General features: G+C 43.0%; 1 protein-coding gene across 1 annotated transcript in view; it reads left to right on the forward strand.

Annotated features, from left to right (window-relative positions):
• Positions 1–346: 346 nt before the first annotated feature.
• Positions 347–20,588, forward strand: part of ST8SIA1 (ST8 alpha-N-acetyl-neuraminide alpha-2,8-sialyltransferase 1) — a 125,336-nt gene continuing 105,094 nt past the window's right edge. The window contains exon 1 of the mRNA XM_063929394.1: positions 347–758. Coding sequence (XP_063785464.1) covers positions 565–758 — 194 coding nt within the window. The 5' untranslated portion in view covers positions 347–564. The remainder of the gene's footprint in view (positions 759–20,588) is intronic.

Consider the following 20,588-nt stretch of genomic DNA (forward strand, 5'->3'; position numbering starts at 1 on the left):
CACAGGGGCAGGGCACACGGCAGCAGTCAGTGCCCGGGGAGGAGCACACTATGTATGAATCTCAGGGCAGATTTATTAAGCCTGGTGAAGTGATAAAGTGGAAGGTGATAAAGCACCAGCCAATCAGCTCCTAACTGTCATTTTTCAAACCCAGCCTGTAACATGGAAGTTAGGATCTGATTGGCTGGTACTTTATCACCATCCACTTTATCACTCCACCAGGCTTCATAAATCTGCCTCACACACAGTGCGGGATGTGACACCAGGAGGCTGAGGAGCTGGATGATGAGATTGCAGCCGCTGCAGCCGGGGGGGACACGGGGGAGGGGGTGAGATTGGAGCCGCTGCTGCAGCCGGGGGGGTGAGATTGGGGATCACTCAGCGTTTTGCAGCATTGCAGCACGTTGCATTCTGCTCTCCCCATCCGGGAACAAAGGGACAGGCGGCTGCCCACCTGGGGGCATGCACCGGGCATAGGGGGCACTACGAGGATGCTGCAGCCGCTGCTCGGGACGGAGTAGGGCGCGCAGGGCCCCGGGGGCCCCAGGGTACCGGCATGTGGCAATGAGACGCAGCATGTGGTGGAAATGCCCCCGTACCCGGTTCCCGGTGGGTGCCGGCTTCCTCGCCGTCTCCGTGCTGTGCTGGCTCTACATCTTCCCGGTGGAGCGGCTGCCGGACCAGAAGGAGATGGTGCAGGAGGTGCTGCGGCACGGCCCGGGCTGGCGGAGGAACGGGAGCGCCGTGCGGGGATTCAGGTACCTGGCTGCTGCTCCCCCCTTCTCCCGGCACTGATACCCCTACCCCAGCACTGATACCCCTACCCCCTCCTCCTCCCCCGGCACTGATACCCCTCCCCCCCTCCTCCTCCCCCGGCACTGATACCCCTACCCCAGCACTAATACCCCTACCCCCTCCTCCTCCCCCGGCACTGATACCCCTACCCCAGCACTGATACCCCTACCCCCTCCTCCTCCCCCGGCACTGATACCCCTACCCCCTCCTCCTCCCCCGGCACTGATACCCCTACCCCGGCACTGATACCCCTACCCCCTCCTCCTCCCCCGGCACTGATACCCCTACCCCAGCACTGATACCCCTACCCCCTCCTCCTCTCCCGGCACTGATACCCCTACCCCAGCACTGATACCCCTACCCCCTCCTCCTCTCCCGGCACTGATACCCCTACCCCAGCACTGATACCCCTACCCCCTCCTCCTCCCCCGGCACTGATACCCCTACCCCAGCACTGATACCCCTACCCCCTCCTCCTCCCCCGGCACTGATACCCCTACCCCAGCACTGATACCCCTACCCCCTCCTCCTCTCCCGGCACTGATACCCCTACCCCAGCACTGATACCCCTACCCCCTCCTCCTCCCCCGGCACTGATACCCCTCCCCCTCCTCCTCCCCCATCACTGATACTCCTACACCCAGCATTGCTGCCCCTACCCCTCCTCCTCCCCCAGCACTGATACCCCTACCCCCTCCTCCTCCCCCAGCACTGATACCCTCTACCCCCTGCACTGATACCCCTACCCCCCTCCTCCTCCCCCAGCACGGATACCCTCTACCCCCTCCTCCTCCCCCAGCACTGATACCCTCTACCCCCTGCACTGATACCCCTACCCCCCTCCTCCTCCCCCAGCACTGATACCCCTACACCCAGCATTGCTGGCCCTACCCCCTCCTCCTGCACTGATACCCCTACCCCAGCATTGCTGTCACCTTCCCCCCGCACTGATACCCTCTGCCCCCTTCCTCTCTGCACTGATACCCCTACACCAAGCATTGCTGCCCCTACCCCCTCCTCCTCATCCAGCACTGATACCCACTACCTTGCACTGATACCCCTACCCCCAGCATTTCTGCCCCTACCCCCTCCTCCTCACCCAGCACTGATACTCACTACCCTGCACTGATACCCCCTACCCCCAGCATTGCTGCCCCTACCCCATCCTCCTCACCCAGCACTGATACCCACTACCCTGCACTGATACCCCTACCCCCTCCTCCACCAGCACTGATACCCCTACACCCAGCATTGCTGCCCCTATCCCCCCCTCCTCACCCAGCACTTTTACCCACTACCCTGCACTGATACCCCTACCACCAGCATTGCTGCCACCTTCCCCCAGCACTGATACCCTCTGCCCCCTTCCTCTCAGCACTGATACCCCTACCCCCAGCACTGCTGCCCCCATCCCCCATCCCCCAGCACTGATACCCTCTGCCCCCTTCCTCTCTGCACTGATACCCCTACACCAAGCATTGCTGCCCCTACCCCCTCCTCCTCATCCAGCACTGATACCCACTACCTTGCACTGATACCCCTACCCCCAGCATTGCTGCCCCTACCCCCTCCTCCTCACCCAGCACTGATACTCACTACCTTGCACTGATACCCCCTACCCCCAGCATTGCTGCCCCTACCCCATCCTCCTCACCCAGCACTGATACCCACTACCCTGCACTGATACCCCTACCCCCTCCTCCACCAGTACTGATACCCCTACACCCAGCATTGCTGCCCCTATCCCCCCCTCCTCACCCAGCACTAATACCCACTACCCTGCACTGATACCCCTACCACCAGCATTGCTGCCACCTTCCCCCAGCACTGATACCCTCTGCCCCCTTCCTCTCAGCACTGATACCCCTACCCCCAGCACTGCTGCCCCCATCCCCCAGCACTGATACCCTCTACCCCGTGCACTAATACCGCTACCCCCAGCACTGATACCCTCTACCCCCTGAACTGATACTCTAACACCCAGCACTGATGCTCCCTACACCCTCCTCCTCTGCACTGATACCACAACACCCAGCACTGATACCTCCTATCCCCTCATCCTCTGCACTGATACCCCTACACCTGACACTGCTGCCTATTGCTGTCCCCTTCCTGTCTGCACTGATACCCCCACTGCCACTTTCTGACACTGCACTACTGTCCCCAGCACTACTGCCTACTTCTATCCCCTCCCCCAGCACTGATACCCCTTCCCCCAACCCAGCCTCTGCACTGATACCCCCTACCCCCAGCACTGCTGTTTGCTGCAGCCCCCTTCCCCTCTGCACTAATACACCTGCCCCCAGCACTGATGCCTACTGCTAACCCCCTTCCCCCCCAACCCACTCCACTGCTACCCACTATAATGCCCCACTACAACCCAATATTACGCTCCACTGCCACCCACTATAGTGCTCCACTGCCACCTACTATAACGCTCCACTGCCACCCACTATAATACTCCACTGCCATCCACTATAGCGCGCCACTGCCACCCACTATAATACTCCACTGTCACCCACTATAGCGCTCCACTGCCACCCACTATAATACTCCACTGCCACCTACTATAACGCTCCACTGCCACCCACTATAATACTCCACTGCCACCCACTATAGTGCTTCACTGCCACCCACTATAGCGCTCCACTGCCACCCACTATAATACTCCACTGCCACCCACTATAACGCTCCACTGCCACCCACTATAACACACCACTGCCACCCACTATAGCGCTCCACTGCCACCCACTATAGTGCTCCACTGCCACCCACTATAATACTCTACTGCCACCCACTATCACGCTCCACTGCCACCCACTATAACGCTCCACTGCCACCCACTGTAACACACCACTGCCACCCACTATAGCGCTCCACTGCCACCCACTATAGTGCTCCACTGCCACCCACTATAATACTCTGCTGCCACCCACTATCACGCTCCACTGCCACCCACTATAGCGCTCCACTGCCATCCACTATAACACTCCACTGTCAACTACTATAATGCCCCACTGCCACCCACTATATAACTCCACTGCCACCCACTATATAACTCCACTGCCACCCACTATTGATACTCCACTGCCACTCACTATAGCGCTCCACTGTCACCCACTATAATGCTCCACTGCCACCCACTATAATACTCCACTGCCACCCACTATAATACTCCACTGCCACCTACTATAACGCTCCACTGCCACCCACTATAATACTCCACTGCCACCCACTATAGCGCTCCACTGCCACCCACTCTAATACTCCACTGCCACCCACTGAAATACTCCACTGCCACCCACTATAATACTCCACTGCCACCCACTATAGCGCTCACTGCCACCCACTATAATTCTCCACTGCCACCCACTATAATGCTGCATTGCCACCCACTATAATTCTCCACTGCCACCCACTATAGCGCTCCACTGCCACCCACTATAATACTCCACTGCCACCCACTATAACGCTCCACTGCCACCCACTATATCGCTCCACTGCCACCCACTATAATACTCCACTACCACCCACTATGATACTCCACTGCCACCCACAATAGCGCTCCACTGCCACCCACTATAACGCTCCACTGCCACCCACTATATCGCTCCACTGCCACCCACTATAATACTCCACTACCACCCACTATGATACTCCACTGCCACCCACAATAGCGCTCCACTGCCACCCACTATAACACTCCACTGCCACCCACTATAACACTCCACTGCCACCCACTATAACACTCCACTGCCACCCACTATAATACTCCACTGCCACCCACTATAACACTCCACTGCCACCCACTATAATACTCCACTGCCACCCACTATAACACTCCACTGCCACCCACTATAACACTCCACTGCCACCCACTATAATACTCCACTGCCACCCACTATAACACTCCACTGCCACCCACAATAGCGCTCCACTGCCACCCACTATAATACTCCACTGCCACCCACTATAATACTCCACTGCCACCCACTATAACACTCCACTTCCACCCACTATATCAGTGCACATATCCAGCCCAGGTCTAGGCTCAGGCCCAGACAGCAAACCCCAGAATAAGTCATTAAGCCTCTGGGTCAGGTTCTTCCTCCGTGTGGCCAATTAATGCCCAGTGCACCTTCATGTCTATGTATTGTGATGGCCGCCCCTCGTGTGGGGGCCACTTACTCCCTGCTGGCCCTGACCCCTGGTATCCGGCCAACGTCCTGTCATCCCAGTGTCACCCATTCCCCTTTCCGCCATTAATAACCTTCTCTGGGCATAAGCCAGCGCACTGACCCTGGGCTGTGGTACCCAACACAGCATCCCCCTCCGCCTGCATCCTGTGTAACCAGTCATACAGAGCCATCCTCTCCTCAGCCAATACCCCTCCCAAATACGCCTCAGCCCCCCTTCATTGTGCCCAGCCGCCCCCTGACCCCACACCGCAGGAAGGGAAGCTGTGAGCAATCATTAATGCTAGGGGATGGAGGAGGGGATGGAGACAGATGTCCCGTGGGGGTCCTCCTCCTCCTCCATTAACCCTATAAATGTCCTGTCTTTGTCCCCTCTTCTTGCAGGAATGTGTTGTGGGGCGTCTCTCGTCCCTCCATATTACTGTATGTATCAACTGTTGCAGATACGTTATACCTGTATAAACTGTAAATTCTGATGTCATCGCTTATAACTGATGTCATCGGTTCTGCGTTCTTTAGGATAAGGTGGACATTGAAAGGAATCATGCACCTCCTGCCGTAACTAGTGGTGACAGAATGTGACGGAAGTGTGTGTGTGTGTCTGTGTGTGTGTATACTATTCTGTCGTCAGCGTTTAGTATATGACAGGATGTGACAGCAGGCGGGGAGCTGAGACTTCATTCTCCAAACTATGTTAGAAAATGTTAAAACAGGGATTGAATATTAAAATAATCCTTTATTTGGCGCCACAATGGGTCTGCAGCACCGTACAGAGCACACACACAGACAGTACGCACAGAGCCACACAGGAAGTGACTTACAGAACAGGACGTTGCGGGACGTGGACTACAAGGTGTATAACCATTTCTGCAGCAGTGGTCCTAATACCCAGATAGGCAGCGGGGCGGCTAATCCCGGGGGCTAGGGGTCGGTGGCAGTGGGGAGGAGATGATGGTATAAGTGACACACGAGGGAAGAGAGCCCTCCTCGTGAGAGCTTACAGTCTTAAATATCTACATTATAGTACAATCGCAATAATACATAAAAGCAAATACTATATTATATGATGGCAATAAAACAACACAATATTAATATATACTATCAGTACAATAATGCAATATCTATCATGTATCATATAAATACAAATATAATATCAATGCAACGATACAATAGCAATGGTATATAATAGCAAATATGTGATATATAATTTCAATAAACAACACATCATTATTATGTAATATTAGTATTCTAATACAATATCAATAATATATCATATCAATTCAGTAGTGCATTATCAATAATATATATTAGCAATACTATATAATTTCAATAAAACAATAATGTATAGTATCAGTACAATAATGCAGTATATTTATTATGTAATTTCAGTACATCAATACAGTATGTATAATATATAACATTGATAGAGTAATAATCAGTACAGCGATACAGTATGTATAATATATAACATTGATAGAGTAATAATCAGTACAGTGATACAGTATGTATAATATATAACACTGATAGAGTAATAATCAGTACAGTGATACAGTATGTATGATATATAACATTGATAGAGTAATAATCAGTACAGTAATACAGTATGTATAATATATAACACTGATAGAGTAATGATCAGTACAGTGATACAGTATGTATGATATATAACATTGATAGAGTAATAATCAGTACAGTAATACAGTATGTATAATATATAACACTGATAGAGTAATAATCAGTACAGTGATACAGTATGTATAATATATAACATTGATAGAGTAATAATCAGTACAGTGATACAGTATGTATAATATATAACATTGATAGAGTAATAATCAGTACAGTAATACAGTATGTATAATATATAACACTGATAGAGTAATGATCAGTACAGTGATACAGTATGTATGATATATAACATTGATAGAGTAATAATCAGTACAGTGATACAGTATGTATAATATATAACACTGATAGAGTAATGATCAGTACAGTGATACAGTATGTATGATATATAACATTGATAGAGTAATAATCAGTACAGTGATACAGTATGTATGATATATAACATTGATAGAGTAATAATCAGTACAGTGATACAGTATGTATGATATATAACACTGATAGAGTAATAATCAGTACAGTGATACAGTATGTATAATATATAACATTGATAGAGTAATAATCAGTACAGTGATACAGTATGTATAATATATAACATTGATAGAGTAATAATCAGTACAGTCATACAGTATGTATGATATATAACATTGATAGAGTAATAATCAGTACAGTGATACAGTATGCATAATATATAACATTGATAGAGTAATAATCAGTACAGTGATACAGTATGTATAATATATAATATTGATAGAGTAATAATCAGTACAGTGATACAGTATGTATAATATATAATATTGATAGAGTAATAATCAGTACAGTGATACAGTATGTATAATATATAACATTGATAGAGTAATAATCAGTACAGTGATACAGTATGTATAATATATAACACTGATAGAGTAATGATCAGTACAGTGATACAGTATGTATAATATATAACACTGATAGAGTAATGATCAGTACAGTGATACAGTATGTATAATATATAACATTGATAGAGTAATAATCAGTACAGTGATACAGTATGTATAATATATAACATTGATAGAGTAATAATCAGTACAGTGATACAGTATGTATGATATATAACACTGATAGAGTAATAATCAGTACAGTGATACAGTATGTATAATATATAACATTGATAGAGTAATGATCAGTACAGTGATACAGTATGTATAATATATAACACTGATAGAGTAATGATCAGTACAGTGATACAGTATGTATAATATATAACATTGATAGAGTAATAATCAGTACAGCGATACAGTATGTATAATATATAACACTGATAGAGTAATGATCAGTACAGTGATACAGTATGTATAATATATAATATTGATAGAGTAATAATCAGTACAGTGATACAGTATGTATAATATATAATATTGATAGAGTAATAATCAGTACAGTGATACAGTATGTATAATATATAACATTGATAGAGTAATAATCAGTACAGTGATACAGTATGTATAATATATAACATTGATAGAGTAATAATCAGTACAGTAATACAGTATGTATAATATATAACACTGATAGAGTAATGATCAGTACAGTGATACAGTATGTATGATATATAACACTGATAGAGTAATAATCAGTACAGTGATACAGTATGTATAATATATAACATTGATAGAGTAATAATCAGTACAGTGATACAGTATGTATAATATATAACATTGATAGAGTAATAATCAGTACAGTGATACAGTATGTATAATATATAACATTGATATAGTAATAATCAGTACAGTGATACAGTATGTATGATATATAACACTGATAGAGTAATAATCAGTACAGTGATACAGTATGTATAATATATAACATTGATAGAGTAATAATCAGTACAGTGATACAGTATGTATAATATATAACACTGATAGAGTAATAATCAGTACAGTGATACAGTATGTATAATATATAACATTGATAGAGTAATAATCAGTACAGTGATACAGTATGTATAATATATAACATTGATAGAGTAATAATCAGTACAGTGATACAGTATGTATAATATATAACATTGATAGAGTAATGATCAGTACAGTGATACAGTATGTATAATATATAACACTGATAGAGTAATAATCAGTACAGCGATACAGTATGTATAATATATAACATTGATAGAGTAATAATCAGTACAGCGATACAGTATGTATAATATATAACATTGATATAGTAATAATCAGTACAGTGATACAGTATGTATAATATATAACATTGATAGAGTAATAATCAGTACAGTGATACAGTATGTATAATATATAACATTGATAGAGTAATAATCAGTACAGTGATACAGTATGTATAATATATAACATTGATAGAGTAATAATCAGTACAGTGATACAGTATGTTGTTATGCACACCAGTGCCTGCAGGAATGTACTGGTGTCTGAACTGTTATGCACACCAGTGCCTGCAGGAATGTACTGGTGTCTGAACGGATAGGGATGCAAAACAAATGAACTCACAGACAGACTGGGGAATATGACATTACGTACACAGAAGGTGATAGGGTAACAAAATAAACACAAAGTGAACACAGAAGCCCAGAGGCTAAGAAACTGGGTGTCTCCCTATTATTAGGAATGCTCAGATGAAAAAAGCAAGATGTTGTGTTTTAATACGTAGAGAACCCGAAATGCTGTTGCTAAGGGCAACAGCAAAACCCTAAAGGGTTACCAACGGGTGTGGCAGTAAACTCCTTGGTCAGAGATGGAATGATAGACACAAGGAGAGTCTCCACAATCCTAATCATCACTTGCAGTGCACAGGTTCAGCTTACTGCCACTAAACTGAATACCTGAACACCTTGCACAGTGAGACAGGATTTAGGCAGGCAGTCTGAGAATACAGCCGCAAACCTGCTAAGTTCACAGAGTAGCAAAAGAACCCCAGCAGGTTAAACGACTGACTCCAGTCTTACTGCTAGGTCTGGATTGGCAGAGTGTAGTACCAAATCCCCAGGCCTATTTGCAGTAAGCAACAACAAATACAAAGCTACACAGTACTGGCTAACTTTCAGGAACTGACTAACCAACAAAGATTCAGCAGCATCTGCTTAACCTGAGAAGAGGCCTTATAAAGCAGGTGCTGTCCACGCCCCACTCAGACCTCACAGACTGTGAGCACAAAAACCAGCACCGGATCCCCTGCCGTGCACAGAGCCTGTAACCACTGCACAGCAACCGGAGTATCAGCTGCGCTCAGGTTACTCCGCTAGCACTTGTCTCCCGGTTGCCATGACGACGTGGCAGCACAGGGCAGGAGACCCTAACAGTACCCCCCCTCTGACGAGGGGTCAAAGAACCCCTACCACCGGGTTTATCGGGGAACTGCGAGAAGAAAGAGCGTATCAGTCTGGGGGCATGAAGATCACAACTGCGCACCCACGACCGCTCCTCCGGGCCATACCCCTTCCAGTGCACCAAAAATGACAGCCGACCCCGAACCATCTTGGAGTCAAGAATCCTTTCAACAACAAACTCCTTCTGGCCACGTATCAGAAGAGGAGAAGGTCTTCCACTGGAAGAAGGATTACTAATCGCCCGTTTTAAAAGGGAACAATGAAATGTTTTATTGATACCCAAAGAACGGGGCAGGTCTAACTGAAATGCCACCGGATTGATTACCCTGGTGATCTTATAAGGGCCGATGAACCGGGGGCCTAACTTACGAGATGGCTGTCTCAACTTCAAATTCTTGGTAGACAACCAGACGAAGTCTCCTAATTTGAAGCTGCAGGGTCTTTTCCGCTTATCAAAAACCCTTTTGGTCACTAATGACACAGACACAAGGGCTTTCTTCACTTTCCTCCAAATACCTCTAAGGACAGAAACCACAGAGGAACCACCAGGCGTGGAGTCCAGGGGGTCCAAAGAATTGGCCTTAGGATGATGCCCATACACACAAAGGAAGGGAGAGATCCCTGTAGCAGAGTGAGCCGCGTTGTTATAGGCAAACTCCGCCATGGACAGATGAGCAACCCAGTCAGTCTGACACTTGGAGACATAACACCTGAGGAACTGCTCCAAGGACTGGTTCACCCTTTCAGTCTGCCCATTAGACTGCGGATGGTAGCCTGACGACAAGCTGACAGAAATCTGGAGATCGGAACAAAATGCCCTCCAGAATTTGGCCACAAACTGGGATCCGCGGTCAGAGACCACATCAAGTGGCAACCCGTGGAGACGCACAACATGCAGCATAAATAATTCAGACAGGCGTCTGGCCGATGGCAGCCCAACCAGTGGAACGAAGTGCGCCATCTTCGAAAACCTGTCAACGACAACCAAGATGGCTGTCATCCCCGAGGATTTGGGCAAGTCCACCACAAAATCCATTGAAATGTGGGTCCATGGCTTAGATGGGATAGAGAGTGGATGTAATGGGCCAACAGGAACCCCTCTAGGAGTCTTATTTCGGGCACAGATGTCACATGCCCGAACCCACTGATCCACATCCTTAGCCACTGAGGGCCACCACACCGCCCTAGATAGCAACTCCCGAGTTCTGGCAATACCCGGGTGACCTGCCGACTTCTTGGCATGGAATTCCAGGAACACTCGCTGTCTTAACCTAGGAGGCACAAACAAAAGACCTACCGGAAGGTCTGGAGGAGCCTGCTCCTGTGCTCTAAGGACTAATGACAAGAGGTCCTGGGTAATGCCCACTTTAATACATGATGGGGACACAATGGGCAACGGCTCCTCTGTGGTCTCCTGGATTGGAGCAAAACTCCGCGAGAGCGCATCAGCCTTGATGTTTTTTGACCCAGGGCGATATGTTATCAAAAAATTAAAGCGAGCAAAAAACAAAGCCCGTCGTGCCTGCCTGGCATTGAGACGCTTCGCTGACTCTAAATATGCCAGATTCTTATGGTCGGTGAGAATTGAGACCACAAACTTAGCCCCCTCAAGCCAGTGTCTCCACTCCTCGAGTGCATCCTTAATAGCCAACAATTCCCGGTTACCCACGTCATAATTCATCTCGGCAGGCGAAAATTTACGGGAAAAGTAAGCACAGGGATGAAGCCGATTATCAGACACTCCCATCTGAGAGAGCACTGCCCCAATACCCATCTCAGAGGCATCCACCTCCACCACAAAAGGACGCTCTGGATCTGGGTGTCGCAGCACCTTGGCCGAGACAAATGCCCTTTTGAGACGGGCAAAAGCCGCTTTAGCCTTACAAGACCAGTGAGCAACATCCGCCCCTTTCTTAGTGAGTGCCACCAAGGGCGCCACTATAGACGAAAATCCAGCGATAAATCGTCTATAAAAATTTGCAAAGCCCAGGAAACGCTGAAGCGCCTTCAAACTAGTGGGCTGCACCCAATCCAGGACTGCCTGTACCTTGGAACCCTCCATTTGGAAACCTTCTGGGGAGATAATATATCCTAGAAATGCGATTTGCTGAACTTCAAATTCGCACTTCTCCAGCTTCGCCCCAAGCCGGTGGTCTCTGAGTTTCTGGAGGACTAAGCGTACATGCTTCCGATGTTCCTCCAGGGAATGGGAGAAGATTAGGATGTCATCTAAGTATACAACTAAGAATCTATCCAAATATTCCCTGAGTACATCGTTCATGAAATCCTGGAAGACTGCCGGGGCATTACAGAGCCCAAAAGGCATCACCAAATATTCATAATGCCCTGAGTGGGTATTAAAGGCAGTCTTCCATTCATCCCCCTCTCTTATTCGGATTAGATTGTACGCCCCGCGTAGGTCAATCTTAGAAAAAATGGTGGCAGTACGAAGCTGGTCAAACAAGACCGAAATGAGAGGCAGTGGGTATGAGTTTTTAATCGTGATACGGTTCAATTCCCTGAAGTCGATGCAGGGTCGCAACGAACCGTCCTTTTTACCCACGAAGAAGAACCCCGACCCAACTTGAGACTGTGAAGGTCTGATAAATCCCTTAGCCAAGTTCTCCTGAATGTACTCTGCCATAGCCTGAGTCTCAGGACGTGACAGGGAGTACAACCTGCTCTTGGGAAGCTTAGCATTTGGCAACAAATCAATGGCACAGTCATAGGGGCGATGGGGAGGTAGTACCTCTGCAACTTTTTTGGAGAACACGTCCGCAAAATCTGCATAACACCCTGGCAATCCTGGCAAACTTAGCTGCGAGAGCCTGACTGGAAGGCTCAAGCAACTCCTGAAACAATCAGTACCCCAACTAAGAATCTCCCCAGAGACCCAGTCAAATTGAGGATTGTGGGCCCTTAACCAGGGTAACCCCAACACCAATGGGGCAAAAGTACAGACAGTCACATAAAAGGACAATTTTTCAGAGTGTGTGGCTCCAATAAACAAAGAAATCTGGCTAGTGCAAGAGGTAATTTTACCTTGGGATAATGGTTCCCCGTTTAACCCACAAATCTCAATTTCCGATGCCAAGGGTACTAAGGGAACAGAGTGTTTCAGGGCGAATTGGCGGTCCATAAAAACCCCGTCGGCCCCACTGTCCACAAAGGCCTCAGTCTTGACAGTTTGACCGAGGATCTTCAAGGTCACCGGAATGATAAAAGTCTTCTTGGGAAATTCTGACTTCTGGCCTGACAGGATATTTCCCATCACCCTCAGGCCCTGAAGTTTTCCGGCTTTTCTGGGCATGATACTACCACATGACCTTTATTCCCACAGTACAAACACAACCCCTGCTGTCTCCTCCGCGTCTTCTCACGCGAGGAGAGGCGGGTAGCCCCAATCTGCATAGGCTCCTCGGAAAATTCCTCAGAGTCTGAGGTTCCCTTGGGAAAGAAGGAAACCTCGGTCTCCCTTTCAAGCCTACGCTCTCTCAGCCGCCTATCCACCCGGATGGATAACTGCATGAGCTGATCCAAACTATCAGGCAAGGGATATTGTACCAGTTGGTCTTTTATCTGGTTAGAAAGACCTCTTCGGTACTGGTGTCTCAGGGCTGGGTCATTCCACTGGGTATCATGGGCCAACCTCCGAAACTCCGTACAGTAAACCTCAACTGGCCTTCGTCCTTGCTTAAGGATCAAAATCTGAGCCTCGGCTGAGGCCGTCTTGTCAGGGTCATCATACAACATGCCCAGTGCCGTAAAAAAAGCATCAACACTTTTAAGCGACGGACAGTCAGGCTGCAACCCATATGCCCAGACCTGTGGGTCTCCTTGTAGCAAGGAAATCACTATGCCCACCCGCTGAATCTCCGACCCTGAAGACTGAGGTCTAAGCCGGAAGTACAGCTTGCAGCTCTCCTTGAAACAAAAGAACTGCGAGCGATCTCCAGAAAAACGATCCGGGAGATTTACTTTCGGCTCCTTAACCCCTGAAGGTGCTGCTGCTGCGGGAGTTCCGCCAGTGGCCTGGGAGGTGTGCATTTTAATGGACAAATCATTAAATTGTCGAGTCAGGACCTGCACCTGATCGACCACCTGTTGCAACGTATTTTGAGGGGTATGCTCCATATTCCCACAAAATTTCAACAGGAGTATTAGGCTGCTGAATATGTTATGCACACCAGTGCCTGCAGGAATGTACTGGTGTCTGAACTGTTATGCGCACCAGTGCCTGCAGGAATGTACTGGTGTCTGAACGGATAGGGATGCAAAACAAATGAACTCACAGACAGACTGGGGAATATGACATTACGTACACAGAAGGTGATAGGGTAACAAAATAAACACAAAGTGAACAGAGAAGCCCAGAGGCTAAGAAACTGGGTGTCTCCCTATTATTAGGAATGCTCAGATGAAAAAAGCAAGATGTTGTGTTTTAATACGTAGAGAACCCGAAATGCTGTTGCTAAGGGCAACAGCAAAACCCTAAAGGGTTACCAACGGGTGTGGCAGTAAACTCCTTGGTCAGAGATGGAATGATAGACACAAGGAGAGTCTCCACAATCCTAATCATCACTTGCAGTGCACAGGTTCAGCTTACTGCCACTAAACTGACACCTGAACACCTTGCACAGTGAGAAAGGATTTTGGCAGGCAGTCTGAGAATACAGCCGCAAACCTGCTAAGTTCACAGAGTAGCAAAAGAACCCCAGCAGGTTAAACGACTGACTCCAGTCTTACTGCTAGGTCTGGATTGGCAGAGTGTAGTACCAAATCCCCAGGCCTATTTGCAGTAAGCAACAACAAATACAAAGCTACACAGTACTGGCTAACTTTCAGGAACTAACTAACCAACAAAGATTCAGCAGCATCTGCTTACCCTGAGAAGAGGCCTTATAAAGCAGGTGCTGTCCACGCCCCACTCAGACCTCACAGACTGTGAGCACAAAAACCAGCACCGGGCAGGAGACCCTAACATATGTATAATATATAACACTGATAGAGTAATAATCAGTACAGTGATACAGTATGTATAATATATAACACTGATAGAGTAATAATCAGTACAGTGATACAGTATGTATAATATATAACATTGATAGAGTAATAATCAGTACAGTGATACAGTATATAACATTGATAGAGTAATAATCAGTACACTGATACAGTATGTATAATATATAACATTGATAGTAATAATCAGTACAGTGATACAGTATGTATAATATATAACATTGATAGAGTAATAATCAGTACAGTGATACAGTATGTATAATATATAACATTGATAGTAATAATCAGTACAGTGATACAGTATGTATAATATATAACATTGATAGAGTAATAATCAGTACAGTGATACAGTATGTATAATATATAACATTGATAGAGTAATAATCAGTACACTGATACAGTATGTATAATATATAACATTGATAGAGTAATAATCAGTACACTGATACAGTATGTATAATATATAACATTGATAGTAATAATCAGTACAGTGATACAGTATGTATAATATATAACATTGATAGAGTAATAATCAGTACAGTGATACAGTATGTATAATATATAACATTGATAGAGTAATAATCAGTATAGTGATACAGTATGTATAATATATAACATTGATAGAGTAATAATCAGTACAGTGATACAGTATGTATAATATATAACACTGATAGAGTAATAATCAGTACAGTGATACAGTATGTATAATATATAACACTGATAGAGTAATGATCAGTACAGTGATACAGTATGTATGATATATAACATTGATAGAGTAATAATCAGTACAGTGATACAGTATGTATAATATATAACATTGATAGTAATAATCAGTACAGTGATACAGTATGTATAATATATAACATTGATAGAGTAATAATCAGTACAGTGATACAGTATGTATAATATATAACATTGATAGAGTAATAATCAGTACAGTAATACAGTATGTATAATATATAACACTGATAGAGTAATGATCAGTACAGTGATACAGTATGTATGATATATAACATTGATAGAGTAATAATCAGTACAGTGATACAGTATGTATAATATATAACATTGATAGAGTAATAATCAGTACAGTGATACAGTATGTATAATATATAACACTGATAGAGTAATGATCAGTACAGTGATACAGTATGTATGATATATAACATTGATAGAGTAATAATCAGTACAGTGATACAGTATGTATGATATATAACACTGATAGAGTAATAATCAGTACAGTGATACAGTATGTATAATATATAACACTGATAGAGTAATAATCAGTACAGTGATACAGTATGTATAATATATAACATTGATAGAGTAATGATCAGTACAGTGATACAGTATGTATAATATATAACACTGATAGAGTAATGATCAGTACAGTGATACAGTATGTATGATATATAACATTGATAGAGTAATGATCAGTACAGTGATACAGTATGTATAATATATAACACTGATAGAGTAATGATCAGTACAGTGATACAGTATGTATAATATATAACATTGATAGAGTAATAATCAGTACAGTGATACAGTATGTATGATATATAACATTGATAGAGTAATAATCAGTACAGTGATATAGTATGTATGATATATAACATTGATAGAGTAATAATCAGTACAGTGATACAGTATGTATGATATATAACATTGATAGAGTAATAATCAGTACAGTGATACAGTATGTATAATATATAACACTGATAGAGTAATAATCAGTACAGTGATACAGTATGTATAATATATAACATTGATAGAGTAATAATCAGTACAGTGATACAGTATGTATAATATATAACATTGATAGAGTAATAATCAGTACAGTGATACAGTATGCATGATATATAATACTGATAGAGTAATAATCAGTACAGTGATACAGTATGTATAATATATAACACTGATAGAGTAATGATCAGTACAGTGATACAGTATGTATAATATATAACATTGATAGAGTAATAATCAGTACAGTGATACAGTATGTATGATATATAACATTGATAGAGTAATAATCAGTACAGTGATATAGTATGTATGATATATAACATTGATAGAGTAATAATCAGTACAGTGATACAGTATGTTTGATATATAACATTGATAGAGTAATAATCAGTACAGTGATACAGTATGTATAATATATAACATTGATAGAGTAATAATCAGTACAGTGATACAGTATGTATAATATATAACATTGATAGAGTAATAATCAGTACAGTGATACAGTATGTATAATATATAACATTGAGTAATAATCAGTACAGTGATACAGTATGTATAATATATAACACTGATAGAGTAATAATCAGTACAGTGATACAGTATGTATAATATATAACACTGATAGAGTAATAATCAGTACAGTGATACAGTATGTATAATATATAACATTGAGTAATAATCAGTACAGTGATACAGTATGTATAATATATAACATTGATAGAGTAATAATCAGTACAGTGATACAGTATGTATAATATATAACACTGATAGAGTAATAATCAGTACAGTGATACAGTATGTATAATATATAACACTGATAGAGTAATAATCAGTACAGTGATACAGTATGTATAATATATAACATTGAGTAATAATCAGTACAGTGATACAGTATGTATAATATATAACATTGATAGAGTAATAATCAGTACAGTGATACAGTATGTATAATATATAACACTGATAGAGTAATAATCAGTACAGTGATACAGTATGTATAATATATAACACTGATAGAGTAATAATCAGTACAGTGATACAGTATGTATAATATATAACATTGAGTAATAATCAGTACAGTGATACAGTATGTATAATATATAACATTGATAGAGTAATAATCAGTACAGTGATACAGTATGTATAATATATAACACTGATAGAGTAATAATCAGTACAGTGATACAGTATGTATAATATATAACACTGATAGAGTAATAATCAGTACAGCGATACAGTATGTGTAATATATAACACTGATAGAGTAATAATCAGTACAGTGATACAGTATGTATAATATATAACATTGAGTAATAATCAGTACAGTGATACAGTATGTATAATATATAACACTGATAGAGTAATAATCAGTACAGTGATACAGTATGTATAATATATAACACTGATAGAGTAATAATCAGTACAGTGATACAGTATGTATAATATATAACATTGAGTAATAATCAGTACAGTGATACAGTATGTATAATATATAACATTGATAGAGTAATAATCAGTACAGTGATACAGTATGTATAATATATAACACTGATAGAGTAATAATCAGTACAGTGATACAGTATGTATAATATATAACACTGATAGAGTAATAATCAGTACAGTGATACAGTATGTATAATATATAACATTGAGTAATAATCAGTACAGTGATACAGTATGTATAATATATAACACTGATAGAGTAATGATCAGTACAGTGATACAGTATGTATAATATATAACACTGATAGAGTAATGATCAGTACAGTGATACAGTATGTATAATATATAACACTGATAGAGTAATAATCAGTACAGTGATACAGTATGTATAATATATAACACTGATAGAGTAAAAATCAGTACAGTGATACAGTATGTATAATATATAACACTGATAGAGTAATGATCAGTACAGTGATACAGTATGTATAATATATAACATTGATAGAGTAATGATCAGTACAGCGATACAGTATGTATAATATATAACACTGATAGAGTAATAATCAGTACAGTGATACAGTATGTATAATATATAACACTGATAGAGTAATAATCAGTACAGTGATACAGTATGTATAATATATAACACTGATAGAGTAATGATCAGTACAGTGATACAGTATGTATAATATATAACATTGATAGAGTAATGATCAGTACAGCGATACAGTATGTATAATATATAACACTGATAGAGTAATAATCAGTACAGCGATACAGTATGTATAATATATAACATTGATAGAGTAATAATCAGTACAGCGATACAGTATGTATAATATATAACATTGATAGAGTAATAATCAGTACAGTGATACAGTATGTATGATATATAACATTGATAGAGTAATAATCAGTACAGTGATACAGTATGTATAATATATAACATTGATAGAGTAATAATCAGTACAGTGATACAGTATGTTGTTATGCACACCAGTGCCTGCAGGAATGTACTGGTGTCTGAACTGTTATGCACACCAGTGCCTGCAGGAATGTACTGGTGTCTGAACGGATAGGGATGCAAAACAAATGAACTCACAGACAGACTGGGGAATATGACATTACGTACACAGAAGGTGATAGGGTAACAAAATAAACACAAAGTGAACAGAGAAGCCCAGAGGCTAAGAAACTGGGTGTCTCCCTATTATTAGGAATGCTCAGATGAAAAAAGCAAGATGTTGTGTTTTAATACGTAGAGAACCCGAAATGCTGTTGCTAAGGGCAACAGCAAAACCCTAAAGGGTTACCAACGGGTGTGGCAGTAAACTCTTTGGTCAGAGATGGAATGATAGACACAAGGAGAGTCTCCACAATCCTAATCATCACTTGCAGTGCACAGGTTCAGCTTACTGCCACTAAACTGAATACCTGAACACCTTGCACAGTGAGACAGGATTTAGGCAGGCAGTCTGAGAATACAGCCGCAAACCTGCTAAGTTCACAGAGTAGCAAAAGAACCCCAGCAGGTTAAACGACTGACTCCAGTCTTACTGCTAGGTCTGGATTGTCAGAGTGTAGTACCAAATCCCCAGGCCTATTTGCAGTAAGCAACAACAAATACAAAGCTACACAGTACTGGCTAACTTTCAGGAACTGACTAACCAACAAAGATTCAGCAGCATCTGCTTAACCTGAGAAGAGGCCTTATAAAGCAGGTGCTGTCCACGCCCCACTCAGACCTCACAGACTGTGAGCACAAAAACCAGCACCGGATCCCCTGCCGTGCACAGAGCCTGTAACCACTGCACAGCAAAAGACCCGAACCGGAGTATCAGCTGCGCTCAGGTTACTCCGCTAGCACTTGTCTCCCGGTTGCCATGACGACGTGGCAGCACAGGGCAGGAGACCCTAACAGTACCCCCCCTCTGACGAGGGGTCAAAGAACCCCTACCACCGGGTTTATCGGGGAACTGCGAGAAGAAAGAGCGTATCAGTCTGGGGGCATGAAGATCACAACTGCGCACCCACGACCGCTCCTCCGGGCCATACCCCTTCCAGTGCACCAAAAATGACAGCCGACCCCGAACCATCTTGGAGTCAAGAATCCTTTCAACAACAAACTCCTTCTGGCCACGTATCAGAAGAGGAGAAGGTCTTCCACTGGAAGAAGGATTACTAATCGCCCGTTTTAAAAGGGAACAATGAAATGTTTTATTGATACCCAAAGAACGGGGCAGGTCTAACTGAAATGCCACCGGATTGATTACCCTGGTGATCTTATAAGGGCCGATGAACCGGGGGCCTAACTTATGAGATGGCTGTCTCAACTTCAAATTCTTGGTAGACAACCAGACGAAGTCTCCTAATTTGAAGCTGCAGGGTCTTTTCCGCTTATCAAAAACCCTTTTGGTCACTAATGACAC

Source organism: Pseudophryne corroboree, chromosome 6 (genome assembly GCF_028390025.1).
Source record: "Pseudophryne corroboree isolate aPseCor3 chromosome 6, aPseCor3.hap2, whole genome shotgun sequence".
In the NCBI taxonomy this organism is placed as follows: Eukaryota; Metazoa; Chordata; class Amphibia; order Anura; family Myobatrachidae; genus Pseudophryne; species Pseudophryne corroboree.